Source organism: Canis lupus, chromosome 15, assembly GCF_011100685.1.
Source record: "Canis lupus familiaris isolate Mischka breed German Shepherd chromosome 15, alternate assembly UU_Cfam_GSD_1.0, whole genome shotgun sequence".
NCBI lineage: Eukaryota > Metazoa > Chordata > Mammalia > Carnivora > Canidae > Canis > Canis lupus.
Genome location: NC_049236.1, coordinates 59,879,262 through 59,899,513, shown reverse-complemented (window position 1 = coordinate 59,899,513; position 20,252 = coordinate 59,879,262). Strand labels below are relative to the sequence as shown.

Below are 20,252 nucleotides of genomic sequence, written 5' to 3'. Positions count from 1 at the left end.
TTGGTTTTTCTGACTTTATCTGTCTTAAAAAGAATTTGTTAATTTTAGTAGATGAGCAGTATAGAGCTCTGAGTTTTATTTTTTTATTTTTATTTTTTGAGTTTTATTTTATTCTTGATTTTTTTCAATACTTCATGCCATTTTTTCCTGTTTGTCAGGTACTCTGTGAGGCGGTGGGTCTGCATATTGAATACCTCCAGGTACCCAAAGTTGAGTGCAGGAAACTTTCTACAGTAAGAGTTCTTACTGTAAGAGTTCTTAACTCTTTTGGTTTGTGAGTCCCTTTGAGTGGTGGCTCTTAAAACTTTTTAAACTTTGGCTTCCTCAGGTAGAATATTAAGAGTGGAAAGAAGAAACAGGGGAAAAAGATTTCAGCAATAGCTACAGTGTCTCTGTAAGCACATTCTAGGGAATTATGAGTCTGTGTACTTTAGCACTTGCCATAAAGTCAAATCCCTTATAACATTTTTCAAATGGAACACTCTGCATGTCCATCTTTAATATGGGAGACTATACATTTTACCCAGTAAATAGGCAATGCTGAGAGTCAGCAGAGAATGTAAAATCTCTAAGATCAAGAATATAAATACTAACCAAGTGTTCCTTTTTTTGGGTAGACGGGTAGTTTATTCACCTCAGCATTCTCCACTCTAGAAAGTACAGTGCTTTGTAAATTATAAATGCTAAGTAAATGTGTACTGTGTTGAAAACAAATAAAAATAAGAAAACAAGAAACCAGCTGTTATCTTTGGGGAAGTCCCTTTTGGGGTTTAGTTTTTCCCAGATAATCTACCAACAGTTGGCTTCCTTTTTGTTCTAGGAGATACAATTAATTTACACCTGATCAGAAAAAAACATATCTTTTTAATTATATTATTGGGTCATTTATATATTTTCCGTTTTATCTGCTATTTCCTACTGTCCCATTCACACATATTAGAAAGAGATCAGGTTTTTATCAGGGTCCTGCCTACCTTGTACTACCTACATATGTTTGGTTTTGTTTTTTTTTTTTGTTTTTTTTTTGTTTTTTTTAGATCAACAAGCTAATTAAAGAGAAATGAGTGATTTAGGATTGCAAAGCAATCAGTGACAGAATTAGTTGGAGCCCAGAGCTGATACATCTTGGCAATTCTTGAGAAAGTTGGTGAGAGGAAAAAAAGACTTTAATGCCTAAAGGATGATGCTGTACTTTTTTCCCTTTCAAATACCAGGGCTCAGTCCTTTTGTTTCAAGTATCGGTTCTGCTGGTGCCTGTGTTAAGTGGTTAGAGATTCACTGGGGGCTTAACCTCAGAGAAGGTGGAGAGAGAAAAGGAATAGTAAACGAGTCAGTGACTGCCTTGAGTAGCTCTCCATGCCCATCGGTATGTGTACTTCTTTAGGAGAAACCAGTATTCTGCTGTGGTACAAAGACCAAGCATTTCTCACTGTCCTCCAGGAAGTAGTAGAAGAAGAGAAGGGAAAAGAGGGAATGGAAACTTCTTTCTTGATTTTCTGGATGAGTTGAAACTGATTATTTCCATGATTCCTTTTATTTATGATTTTCATGACAGTTGCCTTTTTCTTTAAGTAGCTAGCTTAGACGATTTTAATTTCAAAGTACCCAACACTTTGCTAATTAAAAACCTCTGAATTCACATTTCTTATATCTTGATCAGATACATTTGAATTTTTAGTTCTATAATTGTGGCTAATGTTAATATTCAGCTCTTTTGTCATTTGACATTGAAACTAGTCAGATAAAAATGTAACATTTATGCCTCTAACTTTAGTTATGTGACATAAGTCTAGAGAAAAAATTAAATCAATTTCTCCATTTTACATAGAGAGCTTTGTATATTCAAGAAGTGACAAGCCTTTAAAAAATGTTTGCTTATAAATCTAAATGCCTTGATGTGATTCCCCCAAAATAATGGTATAGGCTGGGGTGGGTAGAGTTGGGATTATTAGTTGAACCAGTGACCAGAAAATGAAATTGAATCTGTTTTAGATCTTATCTGTATACTAAATTAGTTTTATCTTCAATGTCAAACCTTTGCACATCCTTTTCTTTTCCCTCTACTCTTGAACATAAAGAGACACAGTGATAAATATTCTGTATGTCTTAATTCATTGATGCTTAAGCAAGTGGAATTTTCCGCATTTACTCAAAAATCATAAAATCTTAAAAGGGAATAAAATGGAGTTTCCCACCTAGTCTGTCTGCCTGATGCATTTTCCTTCCACCTTCCTCCCCCTTCCCCACTGATCTAAGGGAGGTGTCCTTGGATTTGTGTTCTACCCTTTGCCCTTTAATCCTAGGAATGATTAGTTACTCTTGGTAAATGATGAATGAAGTTTTATTTTTAATATTTAGGTCTTTATCAGGGGATTAAAAATTGACCAACCTGTGCAATTTATTATCCCTGTACAAGATGAATTACTTATTTGTTTTGCCTTTACTTTTCATTATTTGTTAGAGTTGGGAAGGAATTTTTACTGATTTTTTTAAAAGAATATATTACAATCTTGATTGGTAGTATGTGCTGAATTTATGAAAGTCTCTGTATTATTTTGATACAGTGTTTATTTTTCCTCCCTCAGCAACTTATGAAGTAGTAGTAACACAGTGATTAGTGTAAAGCGATTGATAAGAGAGAATTCTGGATGGCTGTGGGGGCTCATTTCCCCCTTTTCCCTTTTGGTACCTTAGCCAGAAGCTGGCCCAGCTGGAACCAGCTAAGGCCTTTGGCAGGTGGCATTCTTAGAAGGCTGTTCTCAGAGCAGCAGTATGCAGATCTCGGCTCTCCATTTGCAGTTTTCCAGCATTATCCCTGGGCCTGTTTGATCTGTTTCCTTTTACCTGTAGAAATGAGGATTACCTGATCCCTCTTAGGCTAAGCAAGAAATATGTAACGTGTGTGTGGCGAGGGGAGTGTGCAGCTTCTCTCTCTCGGAGTGCTTTGTGCAGGTGTAGCCCTCTGACTGTGGCAGGCCCCCAGCCACTACAAGTTGTGCCATGCAGCTTACGGAACATCTAAGCCTGGACTATGCTGTGGCATGAGAATTTGGGGGAATGAATTTACTGCTCTTCTTGTCAGGTTTTTTTTCCTAACAGTCCTTATGCTACATCTGTATGACATGGTAGTGGTATGGTAAGTATAAAACATAAGTTGGATTAAGTATTCATGATAATTTCTATGGAATATATACTTTTATTTAAAGTGTAAGGAAAGCTTCTCGCCTACCTTAAAGTAAATATCTTAGAGACATTATAATCCTAAGTTTTGTTTCTCACACTGCTGTCCTCAGCCACTCCTTCCTTTCCGTTTATCTGTTGTCAGGTAGTTTGGAACTTGCAGGATCCTCAGAGGCAGGCCTGAAGAGTGAGCTGGGATGCAGGGTTTGAGGAAACTAGGAGATGAAAGGGGCTGGCCTGAGCCCTACTTTGAGGTTGCTCTTTAGAGTTTATTTAACTCTCAGGTATTAGCCAGTCTAAAATCTATACTTCGTAATTGATAGTAGTTTAGAATATTGTTAAACCTTTTTTTCCTATATCTCTGGATTAGCTAAATTGCTTATGTCAACTCGGTCAAGTATTCCATGGCTCTTGGAGGTAGGAGCATAAATACCTCACCATTTTGATGTAAGCTACGTATGCATTCTTTAAAGTAGCTTCCTGTTACCTGGTGTTATTTTACTTAAAACCTTATAATGATTTTATCATAGGTATGGCTCATAAACACTTGAGATCTTAAGAATAGTTAACTAATAAGTACACTTTGATTTTATTCAAGCATTTTGTATGTCACTTAGCTTTTTTGTTCAAACCAGTCCCTGTGTAAACCTGAAGCTGTACAGGCATTTCTTTAGTGAAATCATTTCTCAGGAAATGGAATTCTTTTGTCCATGAAACCAATCCGAGGGAAAAACAGCTTTATGTATCAGGTTGCAAACAATGACTATTATAATACCTTTATGGGAAATTTTTCTAAACATATTTCCTATCCTCGTCCAAACTTGAAGAATCAGATCTGTCTATATTTATCAAAGGAGTTCAAAAAAAAAGAAAGGTTTTTAACACTTTTTAATAAATGACAAGACAGTCTATTACTGTATGTAATGTGAGCCAGTAAGAGTTGTGCTGCAGTATTTCCCTCTGTCCTTTGCTGTTCTGGTTGGAAGAGGTCTACTCTTTGTATCTAAATCCTTTCAAAGTAAATTTGCTATTTTCTTTAAAATTAAAAAAGAAGTTACATTTTTAATGCTATTAGTGTTACTTCAGAATATGTTGGCATTTTAATTGTATTGAATACCTCTAGTTATTTGGGGGTATTCATGTCTTCAGAATATTGGTACCCTGATGGGTGAGCTGTTTTATTGCCTCCCTGAAAATTGGTAAACTGTCAAATGGTATAAAAAATAAAATGAGAATATTTACTCTCAAAAATGAAGATCTGAGAACGTACTAAAACAGTGCTTTTGGTTTAAAACTTTCAGTGCAGTTGGTTTAAAGTGGTCCACGCGATTTGGAAAGTTATGTAGTAATTTATATCCAGTTTTAATAATCATACTCTTGGCTCCAATAATTCTGCCCCCTTACAAATGAATTTTTGAAAAACCTAAAGTACAGAAATTTACATTTAGAAGGATGTTCTTCATGGCACCATTTATCATGTTATACAAATTGTAAGCTCCCTAAGTGTCCTGTTAAGACTAGTTAAATCATGCCAGATCTATAAAGGAGTGTAATATAGCTACCGAAATTACACTGCAAATAATATTTATAATGTGGAAAAACTTAATGCAACTTTCGGTTTTAAAAGCGGACAGTATACAAAACTGCAGTGTGATCTCAAAAGAAAAAAATTATTAGTAGAAAAAGGACTAGAAAAGTTGACACTGACATTGGTGATGGTCTAGTTTCTATGACATACACCTATTATCAGAAACATTTTTTTTTTAAATTTGGGTATTTTGAGAACATTTTGAAAACAAGAGATTTCCTTTAATTATTCATAAAACATTTTCAGAAATAAAATACGTTTACACTAAAAGCAGTTCCTTTACATAAAAGTTAAAGGCTGTATAAGCTTCTTTGGTTTTGGAGAAATAAGCAACTTCAAGTTCAAATCTACTTTTTCTAGGTTTTGAATTAGAAACAGTTGTAGTTTAATTTTATCAAAATGTTAACCACTGTATGGAAACAGCAGAAATGATTGAATACCCATTAAAGCAGAAGCTTGCTTTTGAATTGTGTTATAAGATTCCAAGTGACAACATTTTATTTCTCACATTATAATTCTTTTCTTCATACTTGACAACTTAAATGAGGAATAATAAAAAAAAATTCATTATTTGTATCTAGTTGGTATACCACCAAGATGATTTGAATTTAGCAAGGAACAAACTTGTTAACTTGTTTTAAATTCATAAGGAAGGAAATCTGGAATGAGTTGGTATAATCAAGACATGAGGACTTTGTGAGTAGGCAAAAGTAACTTAAATATAAATACAGTTTTATTGCTATGACATGTCAAAATTACCTTGTAACAATTATTGGTTTTAAGAAATAATACTAATTTTTTGAGTTATTATTTTACATATTAAGGAGGTCTTTACGTTTCTTCTATTTTATAGATATTTGAGATATTTGGACCTGTTGCACATCCATTTTATGTGTTACGGTTTAATTCTTCAGAGCACATTGAGAGTAAAGGTATTAAAATAAAGGACACTATGTATTTTGCTCCATCAATGAAAGACTTCACCCAATACATATTCACAGAAAAACTTAAACAGTAAGTATATTACTGATAATGCTAGTTGTTGTCTGCTTATCTAATATTTATATTTTAGGAATAAATTTCAGTGAAGGTAGTTTCTTGTTAAATATCTGTGTTCCAAAGCGTTCATTCATTTTCCTAATAACCTCTCTGAAAGCAACAATCTGTTAGATTTTACACGTAGAGATGATTTATATCTTTTACCCAAAATGAAATAATCAACTACTAAGACTACATATGGGCCATATAAAGTTTCTGATTCTAGTTCATATTTTTTTCCATTACATACTTTTTTTTTAATAGACATGCTACTTCAGCATTAGTATTACCACTTAAATAGAATTCTTTTCCATTTTAAATAAAACTATTCCTTAGAACATTATAGGCTTACCTATTTAATAAGACTTCATAATTCTCCAGAAAAAAAGAAAATGAGTAAATTTCAGGTGGCTTTTTTTTTTAAATATTTATTTATTCATGAGAGACACACAGAGAGAGGCAGAGAGAGAAGCAGGCTCCATGTGGGGAGCCTGATACGGGACTCAATCCTGGGACTCCAGGATCACTCCCTGGGGCGAAGGCAAGGGCTAAACCACTGAGCCACCCAGGGATCCCCTCAGGTTGCTTATCAATTGTAGATTTACAGAAGAGACAGCAAAAATGTGTCCCTAAAAAATTGTGTATTAGGTTGATAAACAGGGTTGATTTAACCAACAAACTACTGCTTTCCCTTTTGTGGATGCTAAATGATGCCTTTGGCATGTGGGTAGTAACATTCCTCCATGTTTACGCAACTCATTAATTGTGCATTTTCCATGTGTTATTTGTGTTGCCAAGTGTTAGCTGTAGAGCTGCTTATATAACAGTTGAACTTGTTATTATAATCATATAATTTATTTATAGTAAATGAGTAATATTTAGTTCAAGTAGAATAATTTTTTCAGGAAAGAAAAAACAGTTAAATGTTTTGGAAAGATGTAATGAGTATGAGCCACTAAAAATATTGTAAAATTAGGAGTGGAAGAAACACTGCAAAGGATTGGGGGTGGGGTGGGGATCTTAAATCCAAAAAGACTTTGTACTCAGTTTGGCACACAAGTCCCTTTTAGGTCTAAGCTCTCTTTGATGGGAAACTTGAAGTGTAGTTGAAGCGTTAGGAATGTGGTTTTTGCAGAACATAGAAGGGAACTTGAGTCCGTGAGTGGCCTTAGTGCTGCCTCAGTACTAGTCCCTGTTGCATGGCGTAAAGCCTCTAAAGCACATATTAAATCCAGTCTCTGAATGTCATTTATCATAATTCATCAAACCCATGTTTAAGAATCCACATACTCCTGAGGAACATTTTGCCTAAGTCGTTCTTTGTGTCGGTAAGGTTGATTTTTCCAAACAGCTGCTGAAAAGAAAGGTGGCTTATATAGAAAAGTCACGTTTTATCATCATGCCTTAGACAGCGTTTCCTTCTGCTTTTGACATTGATGTTGCTCTGGATGTCCCTTTTTTAGGCGTTTAACAAGTAAAATATTTTAGCTTTAAAAAGATAAACCTAAAAAAGCTTCTCTGAAGATATTTATTAAATAGATGTTAAACAAAAGAAGTCTTCTTGATTTGCAAGAATAAGAATTTTTTCCTAGACAGAAACAATAAACTGAAGAATTGGGAAATTAGGTCCACCTGGCAGACTCCCCACCCGACAAGATGATCAAGTTTACATCTGCATGGGAACTCGGGGAGGACCTTGCCTTTGAGGTAGAGAAGTTTTCCTCCTCTCTAGTTCAGCCACCCCAGTAAGCCTGTGTTAACTCTAGCTTCCCATGCACTTACTCTCTTGTTAAAAGTGCTTTTTGAGATGTGGCTTGATCTCTTCTTTAGTAGGTTTTGATTTTCTCTGGTAAATGCACTGATGGGGAACTTCCTCTTTTTACGTCCTTAAACCCCACCCCTGCTAAGGACACCATAGGCCAGAGGGTGGCACGTCTATGCACAAGGGAGTCCTGGGGCTATGTTACATGCACAGGCGTGAACTGATAATTAGTGAGTAAAAGCTTTTTCTTTTTAAGTGGTAGAAAAATCTTTGGTAATGCCTCATATGGTGTCAGAGTTCTGGATCAGACTTAATGATTTTCATATTTTGCCAGCCCACTGACATCTGTACACTGATTTTTATGGATTGTGGATTAGTGTATTAATGATTTTAATGAATTAGTTCCCGAGAATCTCATTTTTGAGATCTGTATTAAAGCAGAGAGGACAACGTCTAATATTTTGTAATATTTTAATTAATTGAATAAGAGGTATTGTCAAACTTATAAAATCAAAACGATTAAAGAGATCAAGATGAGCTTCAGAAATCCTAGTCATACTTGATAATACATGTACTTTTGTTGGTCATAGAGTATAAAACTTCCCACTAAAAGTAGTTAGTGCATGTGATTTTACTGCCCTCCAGACTCTTCAAAATTCTTTCTCATTAGCAAATGAGATAGCTGTTATTCCGCCCACTCTGCTCGGAGAACTACTGTTGGACTAAGCTCCGGTTACCCATGGAATATTGTTGATATCCCGCAGGCAAGTAGAGGAAGAAGAATTTCATGTTGTTACCTCTACCCTTAAATCTACAAAATCTTAAGGGAATGTCTCATGGTCATCTTGTACCCTTAGCACCTGGAACAGTGGCTGACGTATAATCCGTGTAGAATAAGCATTTGTTGGAGTGAGCTTTATACAGTCGAAGTCGTAGCACCTGGAGATACTTATGAACTGCAGAGCCCCTTTTCCTCTGCACACCATCGCCTCGGCTTCTCCTTCTGATTTCCCCCGGTGCTGATACTTATATGTGTCCAGATCTTGTGTTTTTCTTAGGAGCTTCCCACATCTTCTGAAACAAGGTGAACATTATACGTGGTCCTTTATTTTTTGCTCTTACTTCCATGTGTATTACAAAATTAAAGGTTGAGCTCACGTCTTCTACTTCATTATTTTCTGTACTATTAAGTTATAAACACAGACTGTTCCGTACTTATTTTCTTCTCACTGTTTTCTCTTTTAGGGATAGGGGATCAGATGCATCATGGAAGAATGATCAAGAACCACCACCGGAAGTAAGTAAAAGTCTCTACACAGTATTTTAGGAAATAAAGCAGGACTTAATTTTTTTTTTTTAAGATGTTATTTATTTATTCATGAGGGACACAGAGAAAGAGGCAGAGACACAGGCAGAGGGAGAAGCAGGCTCCATGCAGGGAGCCCAATGTGGGACTCGATCCCAGGACAGGACTATGCCCTGAGCCAAAGGCAGACGTTCAACCGCTGAATCACCCAGTAGTCCCTTAATTTTTATTTTTAAGATTATTTATTTATTTTTTTTGAGAAAGAGCATGTGCCCAGAGGGGAGGGCCAGAGGGAAAGGGAGAAGCAGGCTCCCCACTGAGCAGGGAGCTGGGTACGGGGCTCCATCCCAGGATCCTGAGATGATGACCTGAGCTGAAGGCAAACACCAAACTGACTGATCCACTCAGGCACCCCAGGATTTAATTTTTTAAATTCATCTTGACCTTAGGGAGGTCCTTAATGCTACCTGGCAGTCATACTGCCATCTGTGGGAGCCTGTATTCTCCCCCTTTCCCAGTGACTGTTTTATACCCCTCACTAAGAGTTTTTGATTGATCATTTTAGGGGAAAAAATATTTTCAGTAATATTTCAGTTTATCATTTTCTTGTTTTTCCTTGTTCCTGTTTTTTTTTTTTTTTCCCCTACTGGTAAAGGCAGGATTGTGATTATTTTTAAAAGTTTTATTCTATACTTAGGATATTAACCATATGGGACATGAATACATTTAATGGTGCTTAGAATAAGCTACCTTTCTTTTGGAGGTACAAAATCCTTAGAATGTACCCACTTCTTTTTTTTTATAACGATAGTCCTAAAAAGAGAATTCTTGATTTTCTTTCTTGATTCCATGTCAGTGTTGGTTTTATGTCCCAAATAGCTTGATACACAGTTTTTCTAGAGATGTGGAATAGTCCAGAATAATCTGTAGGATTATTTAACTTTACATGGAGATGTTTAAGCATATATTCTTTTTTTTTTGTTATTAAAGTACAGAAAATGCAGCAATGAGTATATCTTTTGAAAATAGTATGAATTCATACAATTTAAAAGAAAAATATAATTACTATAAGTGAGAGTTTTTAAACATACTCAGTAATTCTGATTCCTGATGAATCAGTTTCTTAGTATTGATTGATGATATTTCTTAGTATTCTAAATCCTTCTTGGATTTCTAGAGTTAACTTTGTTCATTTTAAGTGTTCTTAGGCAGTTCTGAAGATTCATGTTAATTTCTAATTTTGCTGGGGCATGTCATGAATCATGTGATGGTAACTTAGAGGGTTACTTAACCAGTGAGTGGTCCTAGTTTAGTATCCACGTTGCCGTGGGATTATGCTTTTCAATTTATGTTATGTACAGCTGTGATTTCTGTTAAGGCTCTGAATCAGGCTCACTTACCATTGTTCATTATGTTCAGGTCATCTTACTCCTGAAGTGATATGTTTTTAAAATATTTGAGAAAATTCACCAAAGTCTTACACCATGTATCTTGTGAAATGAAAACATCCCTATTGTTTTAGTACTAAGCTTTGCAGTTGCAAATTATGGTAACGTTAATTGTTTGTAAAAATCCACGTGATTAGGTTAATTTCAAAATGAAATCCCGGCATGCTTCATGGTGTGTTTTGTTTTTGTATTGTTTTTTGTAGTTGACTGAATGCCCCTTATTTCTGTAGTAAGGGAAAACTCTCAAGATTTTAAATTTTAGTTTATCATGGTGAAATTTTGTAGTATATAATTATTGCCTGACGTTACTCATTGATTATGTATAAGGCATATGCCTTTTTCATTTTGGTATTCATTTCTAGTACATGAATATGTAATTTGTAGTTGAATAAATGTGTTTGAGTGCAAATTTAAATTAATATGTCTACAAGAAATATGTGAATTTTTTTCTGACTTTACGAGGTGATAGCAAAATATTGCCAAACCAGTCTCTAAAATGAACCAATGCCAATTAAAATCCTTTAATATTTCCATCCTGCTCTTAGAACGTGCCTGATGACTTTCTTCTCCGATTCATCATCCCTGACTTTGCTATATAAGAAGCTTTTGCTTTGCCTTTCAGAACCAATTTCATGCCCCTTTTATACCATGCCTTTGCACATATTCTTGCTCCTTGAAATTTTCCTTTCCTTTATTTTTACTGCTAATTCATCATTCAAGATTTATCTCAAGTTTATCTTCTAAAGATATAAAGATGAAAATAATATCTAAGCCTTTCTCTGCAGTCCAATCTAAATAGCATCCATGGTGATTTTTTTCTTCCTTTACTTTGCTTTATTATTTATAGCTCTTACTATATACTTGACGTTATATTATTAAAAGAATTAATACCTATAAAGTGTCTGGCATATAATGGGTACGTATAAGTTTTTGAATGAGTGAAAGATAAAACACTCTTCTATTTTATATTAGATCTAATAATTTGTTATTTGCCTATTCGCAACTATTCCTTTCCTTTACTGATAGCTGATGCTATGATGAATCTTGACCCTTAAGCTTAATTAAAGTCAGTCTTCTAGCTAGGGAAGGTTGTTAAAGATTGGCATTTTAAAGTTACTACCTATCTGGGCACAAAAAGAATTACCTGATACTTTTTAGGGGAAAAAAAAAGCCATGAATACTCTGGCATGTATTAATTCAGAGTCCCATGTGTAGTTAACTCAGATATTACTAAAAAATATTATGTATCAAAAAAAGTAATATTCTTTCAGGGTCAATGTTAAATAATAGGCTTATTCTTCTCACTTCCAAGAATGTACCAATGAATTGGTAAATCCATGTGACATAATTTATATATTTTTCTTCTGCAAGGCCTTAGATTTCAGTGATGATGAAAAGGAAAAAGAAGCCAAGCAGAGGAAAAAATCTCAGATTCAAGGCCGGAAAAAATTCAAGTCTGAATCTAATGAATCAAGTGAGTAAATACAATATATAGTAATTTTTTATCTTCATATACATTTATATAAGTCGATAACTAATAAAATTGAAGTAAACATCTAGGATCTCTTTTTACCTCCTGGCATCCACCTAACATTAGAGGCATTGCACACTGCAAGATGTGGCGGACGAGAATATGAGGAATAGCAACGTTTGTTTTTCAAGATAAGGATATAAAAATGGCTTCTGGGGTAAAACTAATAAGCCTTGTTAGTCATTTGTGCATATAGGAACTTTTTTCTTAAGAAACCTCTTTGCTTCCATGTTTAGAATTCAATGATACGGTATACTTAATACCTAAATCAAAGTATTTTATAACCTGCATTTCCTTTTATTATACTTTCCTATTTTTCCTTTTTTAAAACTAAACTTTTTGTAGAGTCACATGCAGTTGTAAGAACTAATTGAGATTTTCTTGCAGGTCCATTACCCAATTTCCAGAAATGGTAACATCTTGTAAAACTGTACATTACAATACACAATCAGGATATTGACATTCAGACAATCAAGATCCAGAATATTTTCACCACAGAAAAAGATTCCTCATGTTCCCTTTTTATAGTCACTCTCACTTCCCTCCCTCCCACCTCCTTAACTCTTGGCAATTACTAATCTGTTCTCAATTTCTGTAATATATTTTGTCATCTCAAGAATGATTACGTAAATAGAGCCATACAGTATGTTGTTACCTTTAGGGATTGGCTTTTGATGCTGAGCATAATTTCCCGGAAATTCATCCAGATTGTTTTATGTTTCAAGTTTGTTTCTTTTCATTTAGGAGTGTAGTTTCCCATGGTAAGTTGTTTACCAGTCATGCATTGAAGGACATCTGGGTCATTAACATTTTTTGATTATAGGAATAAAGTTTTTTATGTATTTGTGTACAGGTTTTTGTGTGAACACAACTTTTCATTTCTCTGGGATAAATGTCTACGAGTAATTGCTGGATTATACAGTAGTTAGATTCCCATCACTTAGTGTATGAGTGACTCAGTTTCTCTGTATTCTCCCCAACATTTGGTTTTGCCACTATTTTTTATTTTAGTCATTCTAATAGGTGTGTAATGAATGATATCTAATTGTAATTTTTTTAAAGTTTTTTTATTTATTTATTCATAAGAGATACAGAGGCAAAGACATGGGCAGAGGGAGAAGCAGGCTCCTGCAGGAAGCCCAATGTAGGACTCAGTCCCGGGATCATGACCTGCCTGAGCCACAGGCAGACACTCAAGCACTGAGCCACCCAGGCGTCCCTCTAATTGTGATTTTAACTTGCATTTTCCTAACGACTAAGGATTTTGAACATCTTTCCATGTCCTTATTTGCCATCTGTTTATTTTTCTTCAGTGGTATATTTGTTCATGCCTCTTGCCCATTTTCTAATTGTATTTCTGCTCTTTTTGCTCTTGAGTTATTAGAGTTCGTACATAATTTGTTACAGCCTGTAGCTTGTATTTTTATCCTCAAGAGAGCCATTTGCAGAAAAAAAGTTTTTAAACTCGATGAAGCCCAATTTATTGTTTTCCTTATGTGGAGTCTGAGAATTTCTTGTCTAGACCTACATTCTAAAATTTTTCTTCTTTTTTTTCCTAAAAATTTTGAGTTGTTTTAGCTACTCTAGTTTCTTTGCTTTTCCATATGCATTTTATAGTAATAATCTCTATATTGGCAGCAAGTCTTGCTGAGATTTTGTTTTTTTTTAATTGCTGGGATTTTAATGGGAATTGTGTTAAATGAGAAAAACAGTTACCTCTTTACTGGTTTGGAAAGAATTGATATATTAACTCTTTTGAATCTTCCATTGCATAATAATGGTATACATCTCTACTAATTTAAATCTTTGGGTTTTTTTTTCCAGCAACATGATGTTTAGAATACGAATCCTGTACTTTTTGTTGTTAGTATATACTTAAGTATTTCATTTTCAAATTGTTGTAAATGGTTTTGCATTTTTAATTCCTGTGTCCAAGTGTTTGTTGCCAGAATATAGAAATAAAAATTAATGTTTATTATGTTTAATTTCTATCTTGTGACCTTGCTGAACTCAATAGTTTTTCTACTTAGCCAATAACATCAATTGCAAGTAGAGATGGTATTCTTTTTTGTTGTTGTTCAAACTGTATTGTATTTTTTTTTTTTTTTTTGTCTCCCTTTTTACTTTTACTAGCTCTAGCCCCTGGCACTATGTTGAATAAATGTTCTTTGTTCTTGATTACAGGAGGGAAACATTGTTCTTCATCATTAGGTATAATTTAGGTATAGGGTTTTTGTAGTTGTTCTTTATCCTGTTAAGGAAATTTCAGTCTATTCCTATTTCGGGGGGCTTTTAAGAAATTATGGCTGAGCATTAAATTTTGACAGTATTTTTTCTTTTCTTTTTTAATAATTCATTTTTTATTGGTGTTCAATTTGCCAACATACAGAATAACACTCAGTGCTCATCCTGTCAAGTGCCCTCCTCAGTGCCCGTCACCCATTCACCCCCACCCCCCCGCCCTCCTCCCCTTCCACCACCCCTAGTTCATTTCCCAGAGTTAGGAGTCTTTATGTTCTGTCTCCCTTTCTGATATTTCATACCCATTTTTTTTTTCTGTACTGATAAGATGACATGATTTTTTTTGTCAGCCTGTTAATGAGGGAGATTACACTGTTTTTAGAATATTGAACCAGCCTTTGCATCCCTGGAATAAACCAGAAGTGGTCATAGGGTACAATTCTTTTTATGTATACTGTTGAATTCTCTTTTCTCTGTCTTTCTCTGATGATTTTCTCTGTTCTGAAACCTAATGTTTTACCGGATATTAATGTAGCTATCCCTTTCTTTTAATGTTTGCATGTTGTATCTTTTGCTATCCTTTTACTTTCTACCTGACTTTATCCTTTGAAATGAGCTTTTTGTCGACATACAGTTGTAGTGTGTTTTTTAATCCACTCTGCCAGTCATTCCCTGTTTTAATGGATATATTTAGACCATTCACATTTAATGTAATTATTGATATGTCAGGGCTTAAGTCTATCTTTTTCTGTTTGTTCTCTCTGGTTTTCATTTCTCTGCCTACTCGTGGGTACTGTAACATATTTTAGAATTCCATTTTGATTTGTCTATAGTGTTTTTGAATGTATCTCTTTGTATAATTTTTTCAGTGGTTGTTCTGGGTAGTATATGTACGTTACTTATCAAAATCTACTGATGTCATTGTTTTGCCAGTTTGTGGGCAGTGTAGAAACCTTATGTCTTAGAAACCTTACCTCTTTATGTTTCTTTCTCTAATTTCTAGTATAAATTGCTTTAAATAGTTCATATATACAATTAGAATCACTGTTACCTATTATAATATTTGCTTCAACCATCAAACGTAATTTAGAAAAATCAAATGACGTTTGATTATATTTACTCAAATTTTTGCTATGTTTCAAATTTATTCTCTTGTTTCTTTAGAGAACTTGTAGTTCTATCAGTGTAGGTCTGTGGGAGATAAATTACTAGTTTTTCTTCATTGTAGAATGTCTTTAGTTTCCCTTTTTTCCTGAGGATATTTTTATTTAGTTTAGAAGTCTAGATTGAGTTTTCTTTCAGCACTTGAAAATGTTGTGCCACTACTTCTGTCTTTCGTCGTCTTTGATGAGACATCTATGGTCCTTCCTGATCCTCTGGCCTTTTATAGTCATTTAAAATTGGTATTTGAAGCCTTATGCTCTCTTGGCTACCATAAGGTAATATTGGAAGTTAAAGAAAAGACATTGAAATTTTAGGCAGTGTTTTTTGATGTATTAAAACTAATTTTAATTTTGTTCTTATGCTTTTTTCCTCACTCAAAGGTGAAAATTTTTCAGAAGTACATCAGAATTGGAATGTTCATACTTCTGTTACAGAGCATTCAAAAGGATATCGTAACAGAGAATTCACACGAGGATTTTCCCGGGGTAGATATCCTCGACCTTGCCATGGCACACCTCCATCGCCACGGTTTTATAACTCAGAGCATATGGTGTTTCAGGAGCCTTCAGGATTTCTACCTCAGAGACAAGATAATCCTATCATGCCACAGTATCCCTTTCCTCCTCCAGTGTTTGATGTGCACAATTTTTCACTCCCTCCTCCTCTACCACCACTTCCTCCACCTCCACCACCTGCATCTGTAAACCTGGGTTGGGCTGCACCTAACATGGCACCTCATCCATTAATTCCCTTACCATACTCCATACCCCCACCCCCTCCACCACTGCCTCCACCCCCCTCTTCTGGAGATAACAGTTCTTCTCATTTTGGATCCTACTACTAGGTGAAAGTATGCTAATTTCTGGAGAAATCTGGACTTTTTATATGGAAGGGATTTTTTTTTAAAGAAAGTAATTATGGAACTAGATTTTTAACATTGTAAAATACTAAATGATCCTTCAGTTGTAAGTTGATGTATATTTGTAACCTTTGTGAAATTGTATCCTTATGAAAATACCACTTTTGTGGAAGAGAGAATCCAACTATGTAATATTTAATTAAAACAATCCATGTTTACCCTATCCCTGCTCAATTAAACAGTGTATATAGGTCTAATAATAGCTCTGGAGCAACTTTTATCATGAGTCAAATATATTAAACACATTGATGTCTTCTTGGTATATCTGAAAACAAGAGGTAGAAGTCCTGTTGAGAGTCTTTAAAATAAACTATTTTTACAAATGTAAACTTGAAAAGTGGTTTTGATTATTAGTGAAATTTACCAGTAAATTCAAATATCCTATTTTTTAAAAATATTTATTTATTTTAGGGAAAATAAGAGTGAGTGAATGAGGTAGGGGAGGGGTGGGGAGGAAGAGGAAGTCCCACCCACACTGCACTGAGTGCACAGTCTGACACAGGGCTTGATCCCATGACCCTCAGGTCACAACCCAAGCTAAAACCAAGAGTCAGACATCTAACTGACTGTGCCACCAAGGTGCCCCCCTCCTTTTTTTTTTTAATAAATGAAGGGTACAGAGAAGAAAAGTCTTCAATATTGGTAGAAATTCTGGCTATAATTAAAGTTAACAGTGATTATGCATAAGCAAGCTTTTCATTATGCAGGTTCTAAAACTTAGTCATTGTTCAGCAGACTTTACTATTTAATTAAAGGGACATAGGAATTATTCATAATAAAATGTTATTTATTCACAATAAAGTGTATGTAACCCCATATTAGGACACTGTGTTTTCTATATCTATTTTCCAGATTCTCACATGCCTGGCACAGATTAGGTGCTTAATAAGTATTTATTGAATGACTGACTCAATTTAGAGCTTTTAATTACCACTAAATGTTATTTGACATCATGAAGTGTAAATGCAAAGAAAATAATGGAATTTTAGAAACAAGAGGCCTTAGACGTAGTTTAAATGAGTCCTCATTTAACAAATAATGAGGAACCTAAGGGTTCCAAGTTACATAATTAAGATTATTTAGTGGGATGACAAGGAGTTGAACCTAGTTTTCTTGATTCTCACATCAGCACTTTATGCCAAACTGTTGCTTCCCCATCTTTTATTCCTTGACATTTTTAGAAAATAATATTTGTAAGTACATCATTGGGGTAATCTGGAGATCATTCATCACAGCCCCATGGACTCTGGTTGCACCCAGAGGCCCTTCACGTCCCTGTAGGCTGGGGAGACTGCAAGATTCCTGGGGCCCAACTGAGAAGTTTTTGCTTGGGTATACATTGACTTTACCGTATGTTTGTACTTTATTCTTTCTTGAAATGAGTTTGTAGCTTCTCTTTAGGAGTTAACCTTCATAGATTATGGCAGTCTTTTTTTTCTGGTTGATAGAGTATTCTTAAAATTGAGATTATATCTAGAAGCGCCAAAAATTTTTTTTCTGTAAGAACAGAAAGATGTTAAAAATTCAATTACAGTATATCAATAAGCCATTATAATTACCATGGCACTTAAAAAGCCTCTGAACCTCAGTACCTCAAGTATTGTTATCTGACTGTAGGTTTTTATTATCGGAAAAAACATAAGACTGAATGATGCCATTTGGTATCTGCCTTCAATTAAGTTGCTGCCTTAAACATTTCTATTCAATTTGCTTCCTCCTCATACATGATTGAGGGATTTTGAAACTTCAGGGTGCCCAGAAATCACCCACAGTGATCACCTAAGGTTTGGAAAGCTTTCTAAAAATGCACATTCTTGGACTTTATCCCCAGATTCCAATTCAGTAGATCTAAGATGAGACCTGGGAAACATTTTTTTTGTCTTCTACTTTTCAAATGTTCTTTATTTTTTAAATTTTCTTAAGTTTTTAATTTCACTTCCAGGATAGGTAACATGTGTTATATTCGTTCCAGGTGTACAATACAGTGATTCAACAATTCTCTACATGACTCAGTGCTCCTCATAAGTGTACTCTTTAATCCCCATCCCCTGTCTTTAATATTCCCCCACCCATCTCCCCTCTGGTAATGATCAGTTTGTTCTCTGCAGTTAAGAGTCTGTTTCTTGGTCTCTCTTTCCCTTTGTTTTGTTTCTTAAATTCCATATATGAATGGAATCATATGATCACTTGTCTCACTCTAAATTATTTCACTTAGCATCACACTCTCTAGATCTAACCACGTTGTTGCAAATGGTTGCAAAATTAAAATGATTGCCTAAGCTAATATGTATGATTTATTAAGATGAATGATGAAGAACTCTCCTTCCTCGCCACCCCCCACCCCCCGCCATAAAAGATAGTGAAGCTCGTGATAACTGGATGACTTGTCTACTTAATAGAAATAGGTTTTGAAAGAACTGGGTTGAGACTGTCTAGAGGAGACCTGGAATAGAACGTGTAGTTTCAGGAACTACAGAAGAACATCTCTCAAAAGCTATGTAGTTAAGTTGTAAAGTTAAATACTAAAATGTATCCATCTCTTCTGTGCAGCTAAATGATTACTAGATCTGATTGTCAATACTAATTGGAAGTAGGGGAGATGAATAAGCAATGGCCGGGGGTGGGGGGCTGTGTGCCTAGGTCTCCATTGTTTTGGGTCAATGAGGAATATAGAATGCTTTCCCTTCTTTTTCCCTCTTCCCACCTACATTCTGATGTATTCTTCCCTGCCCTCCACTTCGGCTACTGTTTGTGCTACATTATTTTGTTGCTGGCTTAGAGTTGGTGAACACTAAGTACATTAAAAAATTCATAACATTTGATGAATAAGGAATGAGTAGAACCTAAGTTCTAGTCTACTATAATTTTAAACTAATAAATAGAAGTGCTATTTTAAATCCCCAGGTGCTGAAAATCTTTGTATTTTTGAAGGACAAGACTTCTTAAGATAACAATCATGATTTAGGGAGACACAATCTCAGACATAATGCACTTTTTTTTTTTTTTTTTTTTGAAAGAGCACAAGCGGTGCGGGAGGGGCAAAGGGAGAGAAAATCTTTTTTTTTTCTAAAATATTTTAGAGAGAGGGCAGCCCAGGTGGCTCAGCAGTTCAGCGCCACCTTTGGCCCAGGGCCTGATCCTGGAGACCCCGGGATCGAGTCCCACGTCGGGCTCCCTGCATGGAGCCTGCTTCTCCCTCTGCCTGGGTCTCTGCCTCTCTCTGTGTCTCTAATGAGTAAATAAATAAAATCTTAAAAAAAAATTAAAATAAAATATTTTATTTTATTTATTTATTTTTTTAAATAAAATATTTTAGAGAGCAAAGCAAGCATGGTGGGGGTGGGCAGATGGAGATGGAGAGAAAATCTCAAGCAGACTCCACTGAGTGCGGAGCTCAAGGCAGGGCTGGATCTGGCGACTCTCAGACCATGACCTGAGCCAATACCAAGACTCTGTTGTTTAACCAGCTGAACCATGCAGGCGCGCCTATATAATGCATCATTTTTATATGTTCTTTTTGGACAATAATGTTAGTGTTTGCCTTCAAGTGTATAAAATTTACATCTCAAATCTTAACTAGTTCCAGAGCTTTCTACTAGTACCTTATACGGTGTCCCATCACTGAGATTTTTTGTTGTTGCAGAAAAAGGCAATCCTGCCTCCCCTCTGGGTGACACAAGTCAGGGAGGTCAACCACTGGAAGAGCAATAATTCCTTATTTGTATAGTTCTCACCCATTCCCCGTCTCTTTCGCTAGGGTACCTGAAGTGGCTTGAGAAAATTTTTTGCTTAGGCTGCTACCTTCACATGTTCAGGGTATTCAGAATTTTTGAAAATAGTCATGTACTCCTATAATTAAGTGTTAGGGAAAATAAATCAGTCTATTGTTAAGTAGTAGATCCTTTTAAGAAAAATTTACAAATTTAAATTATTTTTATAGAATGTATGTTCACATTGTATATTCATAAAATCTTTGTTCTGGCGTTGCATATTTGGAACCAATGATAATTTGGTACCAGTATAACTAAAAAGAAGATATTTTTAATAGAATGCAAGCTGGAAAAAAATTATGAGA

The 20,252-nt window shown here is 35.0% G+C and overlaps 1 protein-coding gene across 1 annotated transcript in view; it reads left to right on the top strand.

The window, feature by feature from the left end:
- NAF1 (nuclear assembly factor 1 ribonucleoprotein) overlaps positions 1-16,514 on the top strand; it is a 40,747-nt gene extending 24,233 nt beyond the window's left edge. The window contains exons 5-8 of the mRNA XM_038559138.1: positions 5,622-5,782; positions 8,814-8,865; positions 11,694-11,796; positions 15,639-16,514. Coding sequence (XP_038415066.1) covers positions 5,622-5,782; positions 8,814-8,865; positions 11,694-11,796; positions 15,639-16,102 — 780 coding nt within the window. The 3' untranslated portion in view covers positions 16,103-16,514. The remainder of the gene's footprint in view (positions 1-5,621; positions 5,783-8,813; positions 8,866-11,693; positions 11,797-15,638) is intronic.
- The last annotated feature ends 3,738 nt before the right edge of the window (positions 16,515-20,252 follow it).